This window comes from Coregonus lavaretus (genome assembly GCF_964263955.1).
Source record: "Coregonus lavaretus genome assembly, chromosome: 32".
In the NCBI taxonomy this organism is placed as follows: domain Eukaryota; kingdom Metazoa; phylum Chordata; class Actinopteri; order Salmoniformes; family Salmonidae; genus Coregonus; species Coregonus lavaretus.
In genome coordinates this window covers 12,572,904-12,590,334 of record NC_140019.1, presented here as the reverse complement: position 1 = coordinate 12,590,334, position 17,431 = coordinate 12,572,904, and the positions used below count along the sequence as shown (strand labels likewise).

Genomic DNA, 17,431 nt, shown 5'->3' with positions numbered 1-17,431 from the left:
GAGACTGAACGCAAGCGTCTCGTGCTCCAGGAACAACAAATGCGCTCCTTGAGTGACAGGGGGCGGGGCTAGGTCTGTGTGGCAAGCGGCATAGAGAGAGAGCGAGTGGAGATAAATGACTTAAGTAGCGAAGTAAACTCTACAAATGCACGTTACACACGGTGTATCACATTTAACAAACCAAGCATGCAAATACCGCTATAGAAGGTAAAGTAAAAACCAAAACCGGTCCGTGCATCAATACCGGTATATCGTAAAATAACCCTAATCGTGGCCAATGTAATGGGCTGATTATTCAGAGCCCCATGAAATGACACCATATATAGATTATACATTCCCTACTGAGTATTCCCCACCCCACTCAAAAACCCAGAATAGTTTTTGCTCTTTAAGTCAATATGTATTCAATATACAGTGATTCACATTGGGGGCATTTATTTGACCTCTGAACGTGTTTTAAAAATCAAAATGTAATGCAAATATCACTTAAATATGAATCATTGTTCATGTTTAGACAAGTATTTTTCATATCGTGACGTCTATTTGGAAACGTTCCGAAATTCCATAACCCGGAAGTAGTTTTTGTGTTGCTGACGTGACTCTGATCTCTTTCTAGCGTTCAACATGGCGCCCGAGGTAGACTAGCTGGAAACGTTAGCCAGCAACAACATGAGCAAATAAATGGTTGCCAGTTTGACCTTTTATCGTTTCGAATCAAGCGGTTGATTAGCTGGTATGCAGGAAAGTAACGCGTGTAATTAATTTAGCCAACCGACAGATTAGGTGAAATAATGGAAACTCGAGGTATAGAACAGATGTTTGACTTCCAGCGGTAAGAACAAGAAGTGTTGTTGTCAAGACAAGCTAGCTAGCAGCTAAATTAGTTTATCAGTCCTCCCATACCCATGGCAAAAATGTCCAATAGTCTTGCTCATAATCGGCTCTGGCTAGTAGCTAGCTAGGTCACCGTCTTCTTGGCGTTCATTTAGCTTGTTAGTTACTGTAGCAAATTAGCCTACAATATATCAATATTGTTATCCATTAACAGCTAGCAGGGAGCTTGGTCGGTAGCAGTTACATTAGTTTGGTTTGCTTGCTTACTAACTAACTAACTAACTAACTAGTAGCATATAATCTGTCCCCTTGGACTCAGAATATTATTCCTGTCCAGGATCACACTGAGCTGACAATCTGTCTGTGTCTCAAACAGGTTGCCAAACGATGGACTGGTCCTTTTGCTGGTATTGCTTTACTCTCCAGTTGGCCTGTGTTTGATGTTACTACGACTCTTCGTAGGTGCACATGTGTTTTTGGTGAGCTGTGCACTCCCAGACAGTCTTGCTAGAAGGTAAGGGTAGTTTTGCAACTATTACCTTACTAGCTGTTAAAGGTTGACTAAGCAATATGACATCATTATACACAGTGGGGTGACTTCCTGCTTAAAATAAAACAAAAATCTGTCAATACTGCCACAATGGTGAAGGGGCATAAAGATGTCGGAATTCAGATATGTCATTGTTAAACCACTATCTATAGAGCTTAAACTCTAGGCGGCATTCTGTCTTCTCCCTCTCAACGATTAGCTTTGCCAATGACTGGCTCATGTGAACTACAATCCCGAGGCTGTGTTTAGACGTTTAGAAACGTCAATAATCAAGGCTTGCGATGCGGCTTTCGAAAAATATGGCCCAGTAAAATACACTTACTGTAGCAGTTTTGCACAGATCCATACAGCTATGGGTGCCTCCATCCAATGAAACCACTTCCGCTACACTTCCAGAGTTACACTTACACACAGGTGTTTGGAGCAAGCTAGATAGCTAATTAGCACAGGTGGTCGCCGCTTGTCTTCCGTCTGTTTTCCGTAAACAAGCGCTGTAGCATAGAGACATGGCCGTGTGGGAACACTAACCCTATACAATTATTTCTCGCTGATATGAAAGATATGTTCCTTATCTTTCGAAAACACTACCGCAAGCGATGCGTGTTAATGTTTACAGCAAGCTCTTGACCTCTACGGGATCGGTGTCATACGGGACAGTTGAGCTAACGTGCGCTAATGTGATTAGCATGACTGTTGTAAGTAACAGCAAACTTTCCAGGACATAGACATGTCTTATATGGGCAGAAAGCTTAAATTCTTGTTAATGTAACTGCACTGTCCAATGTACAGTAGCTATTACAGTGAAAAAATACCATGCTATTGTTTGAGGAGAGTGCACAGCAACAAAAAAACGTATCACGGCAACTGGTTTGATACATTCACCTCTGAAGGTAAATAATGTACTTACATTCAGTAATTTTGCTCTGATTTGTCATCCTAAGGGTCCCAGAGATAAAATGTAGCATAGTTTTGTTTGATAAAATCAATTTTTATATTCAAATGTAGGAACTGGGTTCTACAGTTTGAACCCCTGCTGTCTCTGGCTCCACACCCACCCCGCCCGGCCATCTAGATGTGTGAAAGTTAGTGTAATGATCCATCATGTATGACATTCCTGGGAGTGTGTAAACTTACATTTTGTATTACCATATCATTTTTGTATGGTCTCTATAGTTATGTACTTGAAAATGTATCAATTGACCAATTCGGCACATTTGGGCAGACTTAATACAAAATAGTCCAGTATTGCAATGCTTCACTGGATCAATCTGAAATTTTGCACACACACTGCTGCCATCTAGTGGCTAAAATTGCGCCTAAACTGCAATATTATATTGTGGCCTTTCTCTTGCATTTCAAAGATGATGGAACAAAAATAATAATTGAAAACACATGTTTTTTTGTTTGTATTATCTTTTACCAGATCTAATGTGTTATATTCTCCTACATTCATTTCACATTTCCACAAACTTCAAAGTGTTTCATTTCAAATGGTATCAAGAATATGCAAATACTTGCTTCAGGTCCTGAGCTACAGGCAGTTAAATTGGGGATGTCATTTTAGGTGAAAATTGAAAAAAGGGTCCGATCCTTAAGAGGTTAACAAAACTCCCCCGGTCAGGAGATACTAACGACAATAGGCGCTAAAGCAGTTAGCGTCTATGAGTAGGGTACACTGTCCACTGAGTTGTTAAACTATGGCTTTTTTAATGGTTTTTAAACATGATTCAATGCGCCAATAAATCAGCACAATATACTTTTTCAGTTTTTAAAATTGCCGGCGTCATGGAGCTAGAATTGGGTTCATATATACTTTGCTAATGACGATGCAAAAAAAGAGTGAAGGAGAGAAATGTACAATACAGTAAACTTAGCAAACAAGGCATTTATGGTAAGTGCATGGGGGCCACCATCTTTATGCACCTCCGCTATTGGCTTCTCCCAATATGGGTATGCCTCAACTAAAGAAATGTGCACATTTGGAGGAACCAATTGTGGGAAGTCTTGGCAGATTTCCTGTTCGTCTAGTATCTCTCCATTTTAAAACATATTCTCCTGTTTTGTGTTCACTGGATCAAACTCAAATCTTTCTTCCTGTTCCAGATTCATTGTGAGAATAATGTCCTCAGTCCTTGGTATGCACGTGAGACAGAACAGCCCACGTTTAAGAGACAAAAGCACAAAACTGTACATCTGCAATCACGTGACCCAGTTTGACCACAACATTGTCAATCTTCTGACTTCCTGCAATACGGTGAGTATTTTGTTGATGAAGTGAAGCTATTCATTGTGTTGCACTTTGAGCTCCTTGTTGTTCTCAATGACTTATATATACAGTAGATGACTGGTAGGGGGCACTGTGTTGAAGCCACCGTGCCTCCATCTTGGCACTCCACCACCGGTGTAAAATATATTTAGGAAGCTATAGAAATGCATTTAATGTCTACATTCGTTTTTGCCACATTTATTCTATTAGACACCTTCATGCATACTTTTAAATTATATGATGTGAGCTAAACATAAAAAATATATAAAAACATTTTCCTTCAAGTATTATTTTTTAGAGATTACTAATGTTACTGTCCCCACTACAACAACAAATACTTAAATACATGTCATTTTGTCCTTGAAACATTAAATTACTGTAGAATTCCATTCATTCCTATGGAGGACTGCTCCTACTGGGGAGTGCCAATATGGCCGAGTGGCTTCAATGCCGCTCAATGGCCAATACATAGCATCAGCAATCCAGGGTTTATATACATCATTGGTTGTTCTTGCCCAGCTGAACAAAGATATATTTTTCAAAAAATGCAGCTGCATTGACTCAACCTTAGGCCATCCGCCAGTGTTTGTTATTAATTTTTACCATGACTTGTGACCTGTCTGCTCCTCTGCTCAGCCCATGCTGGAGGACTCTGCAGGATTCGTGTGTTGGGCCAGAGGCTTCATGGAGCTGGGTGCCATATCGGGCCAAGATGAGATAGAGGAGTCCCTCAGGAGATACTGCTACTCTCCAGGAACTCTGCCCCTGCTCCTCTTCCCCGAGGAGGACACCACCAACGGGCGCGCTGGCCTTCTCAAATTCAGGTGAGCCACAACACACTGCATTATCCCTGTCATCAAGCTGATGGAGTTCACTCTGTCTCTCTCTTTGGTTTGAAGTTTTCTTTCTTAAAACCAAAAGCATCACTGCCCCACAGCACTGGTTAAAGCATAATGTGCAGATCAGTGCTATCCATGGGGTTTATCTTGTGTACAAGACAACAGATTTTTTTGTATTAGATTATATCTGCCTTCTTTGTATATACAAATACGTTTTCTATTTTTCCCTAATCACCAGTAGAACACAGAACTATTGCTGTTAGTAATTTAAATGGATCAAGTGATTTATTAACGGGTGTTTAGAGGAGAATCTGTCCTGAGCAGAATGCCAACACAGCTGTAAGCTGCCTCTGTACTACCCCTGTATTACTGATGCTAAGAGCTACTGAGCAAACTAACCTTGTGTTTTCTCTCCCTTAGCTCCTGGCCTTTCTCCATGACTGATTCCATTCAGCCTGTGGCCTTGCAAGTGAAGAGGCCATTTGTAGCTCTGGTAATACCGTCAAAACTAAACGGCCTCTTTGTCATATTAGTTTAAAAGCAATACTTGTGGCATATTTAACAATCTACATTTGGTGAGAGTGTTTGTGTAAAAAGTTTAGCTTTCAAAAGTTGTAGGTTTCCTCCAACAGTCCATAGAAGACCAGTACTTCTTGTAAAATTGGTTTGCACACCAGTGATGGACCTAATAAGATTTTGTGTTGTTGATTTTTCTCTCCATATTTACATATTTCTGTCAGACACATGCAGAGGATTTCCTGAAATGAAAGTACTAATGCAGTTTGTTCCTCTTTCACCAGAGCACGCCAGACTCCTTTTGGCTGACAGAACTGTTGTGGACCTTTTTCGTCCCATGTACAGTGTACCATGTAAGGTACTAAATAATTACTGTATCTCACTACTTGTCATTGTCGGGACTCTGGTTGGACCTTGTAAAGGTATCACATTGATCATTGACAACTTTTATCCATGTCCTTAAAGTCCAGTCCATTACTCATTGGAAATTTCCGCTAGAATGACCAATGGTTTGTCCTAGATTTGTGATGCTCTTGCCATTTCAGAGTTAACATTTTGTCAGGATCAGCAGTAAATTGTGTGTTGTAGTCATATAACTTTTCAATCAGCTTGATTAGAGGCCATACAGAAATAGTTTCTCGAGATCTGTGTGGAAGAACTTGACTGGCCTGCACATAGCCCTGACCTTAACCCCATCGAACACCTTTGGGATGAATTGGAACGCCGACTGCGAGCCAGGCATAATCGCCCAACATCAGTACCCAAACCTCACTAATGCTCTTGTGGCTGAATGGAAGCAAGTCCCCGCAGCGATGTTCCAACATCTAGTGGAAAGCCTTCCCAGAAGAGTGGAGGCTGTTATAGCAGCAAAAGGGGGACCAACTCCATATTAATGCCCATGATTTTGGAATGAGATGTTCGACGAGCAGGCGCCCACATACTTTTGGTCATGTAGTGTAATTAAACTCAATATTCCATTCTATTGTTTAGAAAATACATTTTATTAGTCTTATAATGTATCTTATGACCTGCCTAAACTAATTAATTTTTGATGGTGTATATTCACACAACTACAACCACTCGTCACAGGCATACCGGCATGCGCACGGGAGGTATAAAAGGCGTATGCAGGAAAGAATGGGGGAAAAATTGACCTGTTTTAAGGGGGTTATGTAAACATTGCCCCATTTTTATTTTTTATTTTTTAACAGGCAAAATCCCCCAAATCCTATGTGAAAGCAGTATAAGTTCACTATTACTGCTCACAAGGTTTGTAGAGACCATGTTTTGTTTACTTTCACAGATGGCTCCCACCTGTATCTAGACAAGATGAAGAGTCCCTTCAAGAGTTTGCCAACAAAGTCCAAGAGGTATAAAACCTTTTGTCATTCTCATTTTTAGACACTTTTTCTGTACTGCCTTCTATTCACTACTGCCCACATTGTATCAAACAAAGAAAGCAAGTATGTATCTTATCAAAGGGTTTGTTGCATATTGCAAGTTATTATCACATTGTGAGCCGAAAATTCACAATGATATGGAACACTAAAGAGAACAATTATTCTATTGTCCTCTGATTGGTCTTTGTGTCGTCCATTTTCAGCTTCTAGCCACTGAGCTCGGCGTGGTCTCTACACAGATTACCAAAGCAGACAAAGCAGAGCACATCAAGAGGAAAAGGCACATTGCACCACGCACCCCAAACTCAAGTAAGTAAGGGAGAGCCCTGGAGAAACCTTACCTGACTAAGCCCCTCCTACAGCATGGCCTTGGTGCAAGTTATGCTCACTTGGAGGGTGGTTGGCACCATTGGTGATGGTGTGTATTAGCTGCTGTCTGTCTCTCCAGATCTGGGTGCCAGACCACGTCCAGTTCCCCTGGGCTTCATGGTCCGCAGCTCTGGGGTGGAGGAGCTTAGTATCAGCAGGATGGCCCAGCAGGTGAAGGAGGTTCTGCCTGACATCCCCCTCGGCATCATCACCAGAGACCTGGGTACACCAACCTTTTATTTGCATTTCCAGTGCAGTGACTGGGAATTTGGAATGGTGACGAGCAGTGCACTGACTTGAGTCCTATATTTGCATGTGCATTTCATTGAAATGGAGTTTGCATTAGGATCAATGGGAGAAAAAGGCACAGTAGCGTGCAGCTTTCCCCAAATATTTCCCCTTACCCTTTTTACAGTGCAAACCAACTGTGTGGACACCACTATCACTAACCTGCTGGAGAGCACTGAGGAGTTCCCAGTGGAGGCCACAGGCGGAGCCACGTCTGCACCAGGCCCAGCCTGGAGGTCCGTCTCTTCTTCAGCTGCACCCGCTCCCACCATTAAGGTTTGCCAATCATCTAAATAATGTCTTAAGTCCACTGGTAGTCTATATTACCTTGCTCGCAAAGTAATTGAGGTACCATCTTGTTACGCTATTCTATTTATCAGGAGTTTGCTGTATAGTCTGATTGTATCATTTTGACCCATAGCCTGCTGCCAAACCTTTTGGGAAATCACCAGTAGACAGACACATGTCCCTACAAGAGAGGAAAGAGGCCTTGTATGAGTTTGCAAGAAGGTGAGATCAAACTCTGCAATTCAATCTTGGATTGAGTTTAATTTCACCCACATTTTACACTGTCATTGTTGTCCACCTTTCAACTCTGTTAGTTGTTTCCACCCTCCTTTCTCCTCTAGACGCTACATCGAAAAGCATGAACTGGAGCAGGATGACAACCTCTGAACAATATCTGATTGCTGGGAATCGTGTTAGGAATGACAGTCGTTAAAATCAAATAATTGTACAGACAATAAGTGTACTGGAGTGTATGGAGAGCAGAGCAGAGTGGAGAGTTTTTGTTGACCCACACGTACAGGAGGAAGACATTCTGAAGATTTCAATGGATTTTGTTTGCCATGCATGTCTTTTTAATTGTTTGTCCTGGCAAAAATATTATTTTGATAACAATTTCTAATAAGACCCAGTGACCGTGAAACGTCTCATTACTTTTATAATGGCAGAGGTGGTGGTAAAAACAAAGTATCTTGCTCTGCTTTCAGAGAAGACTCATCAGGTCTTAGGTTCATTATGATTTGACAGTACGTGTTTCTGCAGTATACATTTTTAAAGTAAATAAAATCAGTCATTTATAAATGCAATAGGTTGTCTTGACTAGAATCACAATTCCAGTATTTATCTTTGATTTACTCTGGCCGGAATCAATAAGAGTGCAAAGTAGCATTGGGTCATAAAATCAGTGTATGTCATGCTTTTGAACTCTACTTCAGAGTAAATACATTTGTGTATAACCGTTTGTCATTATCAAGTCAAAAACCCAGCTATAAAGACTGTAAACTAGAGCATTATAGCTTTTGAGGGAGGTAATTCCAAGTGATTCCTATTGTTGGCAGTAGGTAAGACATGCTGATCATCCCTGTGATTATCTAAAGAAACTCTTAACATTCAACAAATGTTTAATAGTCAGACGAAACAAGAATAGCACACCATTGTGAATGAGGTGCTATGCTTGTGTAGGCGTGGCATATGAGTGTTATTTTGCCTCTGCCTGAGGCCTGGGCTCTTGTGGCCCCAGGGGGTATATCACTCAACTCTGCACCGCAGGATCATAGGGCCGAGGGACCTTAAAGGTAAACAATTATATATTTTGCCTATAACTCCATTAATTCAGATAGTGGATGAATGTCTTGAAGATTACATTTAATCACTTCAGCAAGAGCCTCAAAATGTAATATCTTAGTATATGTCACTGGTTTGTTTCCTCCAAGAAAATTTAACAAATCAAAGGTAAAAATAATATAAATATGGTTATTTATAATTTCTCCCTAATTAGTGTAATTGATGGAGAGCTGTTTCATGATGCAAACATTATGATTGAAGGCACTGAATGCTGCAAACTTGAACAAATAAATTCTGTCGAGATACATGCTAGACATTTGATATTATGATATACCTAGTCCGATTCACAATCAGAATGTAGGCTAAAGTAGCCATTATTTTCTTCTCACTTCATTTTCTATGGTCCTATAATATTCAGCCTATTATCACACGTGATGTCGTACTTCCAATCAGAAATCCACCAATCACGTCGCTTACAACGCGGGCACTGCGACCAAACGGACCAATAGGATTGCTGTAAATTGAAGCGGTCTTAGAGAATGACCTAACAAAAATACCCTGTACTCAACACTGAGATACATGTGTGAATGCAACAGTTTGAAGATTGTTGCCACTCGAAGAAGGAAGTTATTGACGATAGGTTAATCTTACTCCATTAACAAAATGAGAGAGATTGTTCATTTACAAGCTGGGCAGTGCGGTAATCAAATTGGCGCAAAGGTTTGTACACGTCTAGGCTTTTAGGTCTAGGTGTATTATTGGTTTGAAAAAATCTACGGCCAAGAGGCCTCGATATATTGTATTTAATGATCTTTCAAAGTGTGCGCGAAAAAATGTAACCGTTTGGGCTAGTTACAATTTAAATATATTGTCAGATTGAGCACAATACGGCCCCTTTGTTCTCAGATGATCAATAATTGTTTGGCGAAAAATATCATCCTCTCGATTTTGAATTGCCTTCCTGTTTGTTCCTACAAGTTCAATGATTTTAAATTGTATGTACTTGTTTTATTCGGAGAAGCGTTCGAATTATCGAGGTAATGTAATTCAAGGGTGTTGGCTGCCCCACGTTAGACCAGCGCGCGTAGTTATAATATGGCGGGTTGTCTGGTTCAGGTCATGGAGGGGTACGCCAAGCCGGCCAGCGCGCGCTCACTGCGACTACATTATAGCCAATGTTTTTAGTTTGCATTATAATTGATTATCGATGTACAAATACATTGAGCATACTTTTCATGTTTTATTTGTCCATTTAGCAAAGGACAACGCAGAAAAATATATTATTTAAAGTTGTCAACTTTAGAAACTCCATTTTGTTTCTGACACTTGAAGCATGGAAGCCACAAAGCAGATAACTCTTTACTTTTTATGTTTTTACTAGTTCAAAATGGCTGGGTTGCATCCATTTGTATTTAACTGCAAAAATATTTTACCTGAATTGACTTCACATTGGCATTAATTGATACGTCTCCCTATGTTTTCTTTCTGTGTAGTTCTGGGAGGTGATCAGTGATGAGCATGGCATTGACCCCACTGGAAGTTACCACGGGGACAGTGATCTTCAGCTGGAAAGAATTAATGTGTACTACAATGAAGCTTCAGGTGAGTTAAGTTGTGTAATGTCCTGAGCCACAATGGTCTGGTAAATCTGGCAATTGTCCAATTCGGGCTAAACACTACAAAACCAAAAATGGTCTCCTAGTTAACATTATTAGCCCTGTACGATTGTTTTGAAAGGATTTGAATTTCTTGTAAGTGCTATTTTTGACTTTTCAGGTGGAAAGTATGTGCCACGTGCAGTTCTTGTGGACTTGGAGCCTGGGACCATGGACTCCGTGAGGTCTGGACCATTCGGTCAAATCTTCAGGCCTGACAACTTTGTCTTCGGTAAGAAACTGTCTTGGTCGTTTGACCATAAATTAACTTGGAAGTGGTCTATGGGCCAGGATTAGTTGCATGTTACTACAATAAACCTTCATTACTTGACTACAGGCACCACAGGCAAACCGTTGGCATTGGTTACTCAAAACAAAGGGTTGCCATGTCACTTAATTAGCTTTGTCATCTCCTGCTTTAGTGTTTGCATAATCAGTCACTAGGGCCCAGTTTCATCTCATGTTATCTTTACATTATACTTCTGTCCATTACAGGTCAGAGTGGAGCAGGTAACAACTGGGCCAAGGGCCACTACACCGAGGGTGCAGAGCTGGTTGACTCCGTCTTGGATGTGGTGAGGAAAGAGGCTGAGAGCTGTGACTGCCTGCAGGGCTTCCAGCTCACCCACTCCCTGGGAGGTGGAACCGGCTCTGGCATGGGCACCCTGCTCATCAGCAAGATCCGTGAGGAGTACCCCGACCGCATCATGAACACTTTCAGCGTGGTGCCCTCCCCTAAAGTGTCAGACACTGTGGTCGAGCCCTACAATGCCACCCTCTCAGTCCACCAGCTGGTAGAGAACACAGACGAGACCTACTGTATCGACAACGAGGCGCTCTACGACATCTGCTTCCGTACCCTCAAACTCACCACGCCCACCTACGGAGACCTCAACCACCTGGTGTCTGCGACCATGAGCGGGGTCACCACCTGCCTTCGCTTCCCCGGCCAGCTCAACGCTGACCTGCGCAAACTGGCAGTCAACATGGTGCCCTTCCCCCGTCTCCACTTCTTCATGCCCGGCTTTGCCCCCCTCACCAGCAGGGGCAGCCAGCAGTACAGAGCCCTGACGGTTCCAGAGCTCACTCAGCAGATGTTTGACTCGAAGAACATGATGGCCGCCTGCGACCCTCGTCACGGCCGTTACCTCACGGTGGCTGCAGTCTTCCGCGGGCGCATGTCCATGAAGGAGGTGGACGAGCAAATGCTGAACGTACAGAACAAGAACAGCAGCTACTTCGTTGAATGGATCCCCAACAACGTCAAGACTGCAGTCTGTGACATTCCTCCCCGAGGCCTCAAGATGGCTGCCACCTTCATTGGAAACAGCACTGCCATCCAGGAGCTGTTCAAGCGCATCTCTGAGCAGTTCACAGCTATGTTCCGCCGTAAGGCTTTCCTCCATTGGTACACAGGAGAGGGCATGGACGAGATGGAGTTCACTGAGGCAGAGAGCAACATGAACGACCTGGTGTCTGAGTACCAGCAGTACCAAGATGCCACTGCAGAGGAGGAGGGCGAGTTTGAAGAGGAGGAGGGTGAAGAGGAGTTGGCTTAAATCGTCAGTTTTCTTTCCTTATGAAACATCTGACTGGTGTTGCTTTTTCACTTTTCATGTTTCCTGTATCTGGCAACCTTTGGCTGTACTTTATTTTTTATTATACCCGCAATAAAAGAAACATGGTTGAACACATTTGTTTGTCATTCAATATGATCATGGGTAATGTATACTAAGTGAAGCCAATAGTAATTTCTTGGAAATGTATACTTTAACATTACAAGGGAGTTAATGAAGGTGAAATTAGCTTGTTTCCAATGCGGTTCATTTATACCGGGAAAAACATGTAAATGCAACAATTTCAAAGATTTTACGGAGTTACAGTGCCTATAAGGAAATCAGTCATTTGAAATAAATGAATTAGGCCCTAATCTATGGATTTCACATGGCTGAGTATACAGATATGCACTTTTGGTCACAGATTCCCCCCAAAAAGTGGCCGTTGGTTAGTATCAGGTATGACCACCATTTGTCATATGCAACGTGACATCTCCTTTGCATAGAGTTGATCAGGCTGTTGCTTGTAGAATGTTGTCCCACTCCACTTCAATGGCTTTGTGAAGTTGCTGGATATTGGTGGGAACTGGAACATGCAGTTGTACACGGTTGTAGCGTCCCAAACATGCTCAATGGGTGAGATGTCTGAGTATGCAGGCCATGGAAGAACTGGGAAATGTTTTGCTTCCAGGAAAAGTGTACAGATCTTTGAGACATGGGGCTGTGCATTATCATGCTAAAACATGAGGTGATGGTGGCGGATGAATGGCACGACAATAGGCCTCCGTAGCTCTGCATTCAAATTGCCATTGATAAAATGCAATTGTGTTCGTTGTCTGTAGCTTATGCTTGCCCATATCATACCGCCACCATGGGGCACTCTGTCCACATCAGCAAACTGCACTCCCACACGACGCCATGCACGTGGTCTGCGGTTGTGAGGTTGGTTAGACATACTGCCAAATTCTCTAAAAAGACGTTCCTGCAGTCAGCATGCCAATTGTACGCTCCCTCAACTTGAGACATCTGTGGCATTGTGTTGTGTGACAAAACTGCACATTTTAGTGGCCCTTTATTGTCCCCAGCATAAGGGGCACCTGTGCAATGATCATGCTGTTTAACCAGCTTCTTGATAGGACACACCTGTCAGGTGGATGGATTATCTTGGCAAAGAATAAATACTCACTTGCAGGGATTTAAAAAAAATTGTGCACAAAATTTGCGAGAAATAACCTTTTGTGTGTTTGGAAAATTTCCGGGATCTTTTATTTCAGCTCATGAAACATGGGACCAACACTTTACATGTTGCATTTATATTTTTGTTCATTGTAGTTGTACACAAGCCTGTGAACGGTAGTCATGTTTGTTTTAGAGAATATTGGTATTTGCAATACTTAAAAAAAAAAGTTAAATATTGGATCTCAAGGATTTTGGTTCCTATAGTTGTCCGATTCATTTCTTGTAGGAAAATCCCATACTAAGAGCATCTGCTAAATGGCTAATGTAGAAAGTGAGCATGAAACCTAAAACAGTGACGTGGAAGTATTTTAATTCTAGTGAGGTCAAGGCCCATGCATTCTCTATTTGGTAAACGTTATTTATGTAGATAGGCCTACAATATAATACAAAATGTGATATTCCTTTCCTGAAATGGGGCCCAGTTTTTCAGAACATTCAATCGTGAACATTCAATCCTCTGTAGCTCAGCTGGTAGAGCACGGCGCTTGTAACGCCAGGGTAGTGGGTTTGATCCCCGGGACCACCCATACACAAAAATGTATGCACACATGACTGTAAGTCGCTTTGGATAAAAGCGTCTGCTAAATGGCATATTATTATTATTATTATACTTTAGATTATATTTTGCCCAAATGTCATTCGATCATATAAAATGATATTTGTAGCATATGTAGCTTAGTGGGTAAGAGCGTTGTGCCAGTAACCGAAAGGTCGCTGGTTCTAATCCCCGAGCCGACTAGGTGAAAAATCTGTCGATGTGCCCTTGAGCAAGGCACTTAACCCTAATTGCTTCTGTAAGTCGCTCTGGATAAGAGCGTCTGCTAAATGACTAAAATGTAAATGTAAATGTTAGAGATTTGGTTCAGTTCTCTCTTACCTACATCCAAAAATGAGGGACCAAATCTGAAGAATGAGCAGCATTTAACACTACACAATTTTGATCTGGATTAAATGTTTTGGAGAAACTGGGCTCTCTATCTGTGCATGTCATGTGAGAGTAGTCGGATGTATTTTCACCTAAATACCACTAGGTGGCACTAACTATTCTTTGCCCAGAATGCCAGCCACGAGATGAGAGGCAGAGGCCAGGGTTTATGATGAAGCACACCTATGCACAGGGCCGACGTTTTAGGCGGGCCTATAGGGCCTGGCCCCGGCCTACCGTACCTCCTTGACCGTTCAAATAAAATACTGAAGTATTGATCATTTATTTGACCGAAAGACGCATCAATCTCAGCTAAACAATCGGAGCGAGCAAAACAGCGCCCCTCTGTCAAATATGTGTAGACCATGTATCTGATGCTGTCTGGACAAAAGGAGTATGGCATGCAGTATGGCATGTCATAATTTTTCTGGCCAAAGAGTATCAGATGATATTGTACATTGGCTACAAATCGTAAGACAGGGGCGCTGTTTCGCTCGCTAGTTTCAGCAGAGAGGAAGAGGCAAAGCGAGAGGGCTCACTCTCGCCAAAATCTGTCCTGAATAAACCCAATGCGTTTCTATAGGCATCATTTGAAGACCTAAACTTGTCGCCTGCATTTCCGCCTTTACAATCTATAATTCCCGCCTTTGGGACAACGACTTGTATTGTTAGGGCGGAGAAATTAGCATCTCATCATTATATACAGATATCTGGTTTCAGCCATTTGCGAATTAGAAAGGGAAGTTGGCGGGTGCACAGTGCACTGTTTGGATGCTGGCTTCCCCTAAAGTAAATAGATATTTTGCCCAAATTATATAATTACTCATGTCTAAATAAAATAATTCAAAATACTTTACCAGAGAGCTTGACTTAGCCACAGAGGATCATTAGCTTCTTTAAAAAAATAAAATAGCTGTGGATTGTTCAAATCACATTTGGGAAGCCAGCAATTTGGGCAGCGTGCGTGGCAATAGGCCTAGCTGATTATTGAGTTCGCTGAAGTCAGTGAAAAGCATCTAAAATGTGGGAAGATAATGTGTCTTGAGTATAATTTAAAATGTTGAGACAAGTAGAAGGGGAGGGGTGTGTGGGTTAAGATATGTCGCGTCTCTCTCCAGAATGCATGCACTCAGCTCTCCAGAATGTGCTCCGCTGTCTCCTGACAATTATTGCAAATTCATTGTGTCATTGTGTGAATTGTTTGCCCTTTGATTGTTTATTTTGATCAATTCACCATTACATATGTAACTAGTTGGCCTAGTAAATGTACCCTTAATCCCCATAATTAGGTTACATTAATTTATGTCAATGCATGTATTACAGTCATTTACCGTTATCATTCTGGAAGTGGAAAAGTTGTTTGCACAGTTCACAACCTGCTACACTTGTGAGAAACAAGTTTTGGTTTATTTCATGAGCATCATTTAGGAGTTTTGTCAATTTTTTAATAGTATTTTGTTTGGAGTGCTCCATGTGAGCAATGCGCATGTGTGTGTGTGGTTTCTCCGTTGATGGAGCTCGAGCGCCTGAGTACGTCAACCTAGTAATAGCTCAAGTTAAGACATAGAAAGGGAGGGAGACCGGCGGAGAAGAGAGCTTAATGCGATTGAAAGAACCTGCATTTTCATCAGGATATGTTTTACTGTTTTTATTTGTTTGCTTTAGGCCTATATATTTTACTTAGTTGGCGATGGAAGTTATAGGCCTACTGCTGCATTGGCCTATAGAGGCTATCTCTGAGTTCCATGAGCTAATTACTTTATATCTTTATATGTCCATATGGCATCATTTTAATTCAGATTTTTATGATTAACCACGTGACAACAATTTTGAGAAACAAAACCGTTATTATTTAAATGAAACTCTATCAAGAAAATGCGCATATCAAATACCCATCCAACTGATTCGTTCTGTTGCCGGCCCTGCCCATGCACTTTACTTTTGAGTGGATTAGTTTGAGGATTTGTCAGGTTTCCACCAATTAATTTGACCTTGGCAAAATACTGATGCTGGTGGTAGGTGAAATGCCACATGCCGAAAGATTATGGGCAGAAAAAAAGTACGGTACTGAATAACACAAACCCACTGAGCGGGCACAGACGTGAATTCAACGTCTATTTCACGTTGGTTCAACATAATTTCATTGAAATGACTGGAAACAACGTTGATTCAAACAGTGTGTGCCCAGTGGGAAGAGTTTCTAAAGAATTTGTAACTAGGGTGAGAAAGTGTCCCGGATTGTGAGGGAGAGTACCGCATTTTGGCCCTTTGTCTCGTGTCTTGCAACCAAACAATTATGTCCCGCATTTTATCAACACCAGTAATTTAGAAAAAAAAAGGTTGATTTGTCCCGTATTTCAGTCAGACATTCCAAGCTGTCTCGTGTTGCGTTTATGTGAACATATATATCATAAGGATGTGGTACTGGTGATGTTAAACACTTCTCCAATCTTTAATTGGATCTGATATTATGCGCAGCACAAAACGAGACGTAGGTCAATGTCATAGGCCTATCATCAACGAATCACATTTCTGAAATCATTTCGGGCTAAATTCCTGCTAAATTAGGAGAGAACTGAAACACAACAAAAATTAACAGCAAATGCATCCAACAAATGTGTAGAGTCACAACCTTGATGTAGTCATTGCCTGCTATGAATATGGGACCAAATACTTCACTTTTTACTACTTTAATACACATATAAGTGAATTTGTCCCAATACTTTTGGTCCCCTAAAATGGGGGGACTATGGATGCAAATACCCTCAAATTAAAGCAGACAGTCTGCACTTTAACCTCATAATCATTGTATCATTTCAAATCCAAAGTGCTGGAGTACAGAGCCAAAACAACAAAAAATGTGTCACTGTCCCAATACTTTTGGAGCTCACTGTATATGCAGCTATTAGCGGCACACCCCAACCCTGTTATTTGCATATCTTAGTCCTGTGACCTCTGACCTGTATATGCTAATAATTTCAATGCTAAACTTATAGTACAATGGTTTAACACATGTGGCCCAGCCCCATTCACATTGTCGAATAATAGTGAATACATCAAAACTATTAAATAACACATTTACATTTACATTTACATTATTTAGCAGACGCTCTTATTCAGAGCGATTTACAGGAGCAATTAGGGTTAAGTGCCTTGCTCAAGGGCACATCGACAGATTTTTCACCTAGTTGGCTCGGGGATTAGAACCAGCGACCTTCCGGTTACTGGCACAACGCTCAAAAAAAGTGTTAAACAAATCAAAACATATTTTACATTTGAGATTCTTCAAATAGCCACCATTTGCGTTGATGACAGCTTTGCACATTCTTGGCATTCTCTCAACAAGCTTCAAGAGGTAGTCACCTGGAATGCATTTCAATTAAAAGGTATGCCTTCTTAAAAGTTAATTTGTGGAATTTCTTTCC

General features: G+C 41.4%; 2 protein-coding genes across 2 annotated transcripts; both read left to right on the top strand.

Annotated features, from left to right (window-relative positions):
* The first annotated feature begins 592 nt into the window (after positions 1-592).
* LOC311107283 (lipid droplet-regulating VLDL assembly factor AUP1-like) lies at positions 593-8,153 on the top strand. Its single transcript, XM_084149766.1, has 12 exons — positions 593-832; positions 1,211-1,348; positions 3,488-3,638; positions 4,287-4,474; positions 4,910-4,982; positions 5,290-5,363; positions 6,309-6,375; positions 6,609-6,714; positions 6,854-6,997; positions 7,190-7,338; positions 7,484-7,572; positions 7,692-8,153. Exons 1-12 carry the CDS (start codon positions 792-794, stop codon positions 7,735-7,737), a joined length of 1,266 nt encoding a protein of 421 aa, XP_084005892.1. The 5' UTR covers positions 593-791; the 3' UTR covers positions 7,738-8,153.
* A 949-nt stretch (positions 8,154-9,102) lies between these two features.
* On the top strand, positions 9,103-11,979 carry LOC311107766 (tubulin beta-4B chain-like). Its single transcript, XM_084150297.1, has 4 exons — positions 9,103-9,351; positions 10,125-10,233; positions 10,408-10,518; positions 10,782-11,979. The coding sequence occupies exons 1-4, from the start codon at positions 9,295-9,297 to the stop codon at positions 11,843-11,845; spliced, it is 1,341 nt and encodes a 446-aa protein (XP_084006423.1). The 5' UTR covers positions 9,103-9,294; the 3' UTR covers positions 11,846-11,979.
* The last annotated feature ends 5,452 nt before the right edge of the window (positions 11,980-17,431 follow it).

Excerpts from the sequence above, each read along its gene's own strand:
- LOC311107283 (XM_084149766.1), top strand. The coding sequence starts at position 792 with ATGGAAACTCGAGGTATAGAACAGATGTTTGACTTCCAGCG. Across the intron at positions 5,364-6,308 it reads TGTACAGTGTACCATGTAAG|ATGGCTCCCACCTGTATCTA; the intron begins GTACTAAATAAT and ends TTACTTTCACAG. Across the intron at positions 6,715-6,853 it reads ACCACGCACCCCAAACTCAA|ATCTGGGTGCCAGACCACGT; the intron begins GTAAGTAAGGGA and ends CTGTCTCTCCAG.
- LOC311107766 (XM_084150297.1), top strand. The coding sequence starts at position 9,295 with ATGAGAGAGATTGTTCATTTACAAGCTGGGCAGTGCGGTAATCAAATT. Across the intron at positions 9,352-10,124 it reads GTAATCAAATTGGCGCAAAG|TTCTGGGAGGTGATCAGTGA; the intron begins GTTTGTACACGT and ends CTTTCTGTGTAG. Across the intron at positions 10,234-10,407 it reads GTACTACAATGAAGCTTCAG|GTGGAAAGTATGTGCCACGT; the intron begins GTGAGTTAAGTT and ends TTGACTTTTCAG.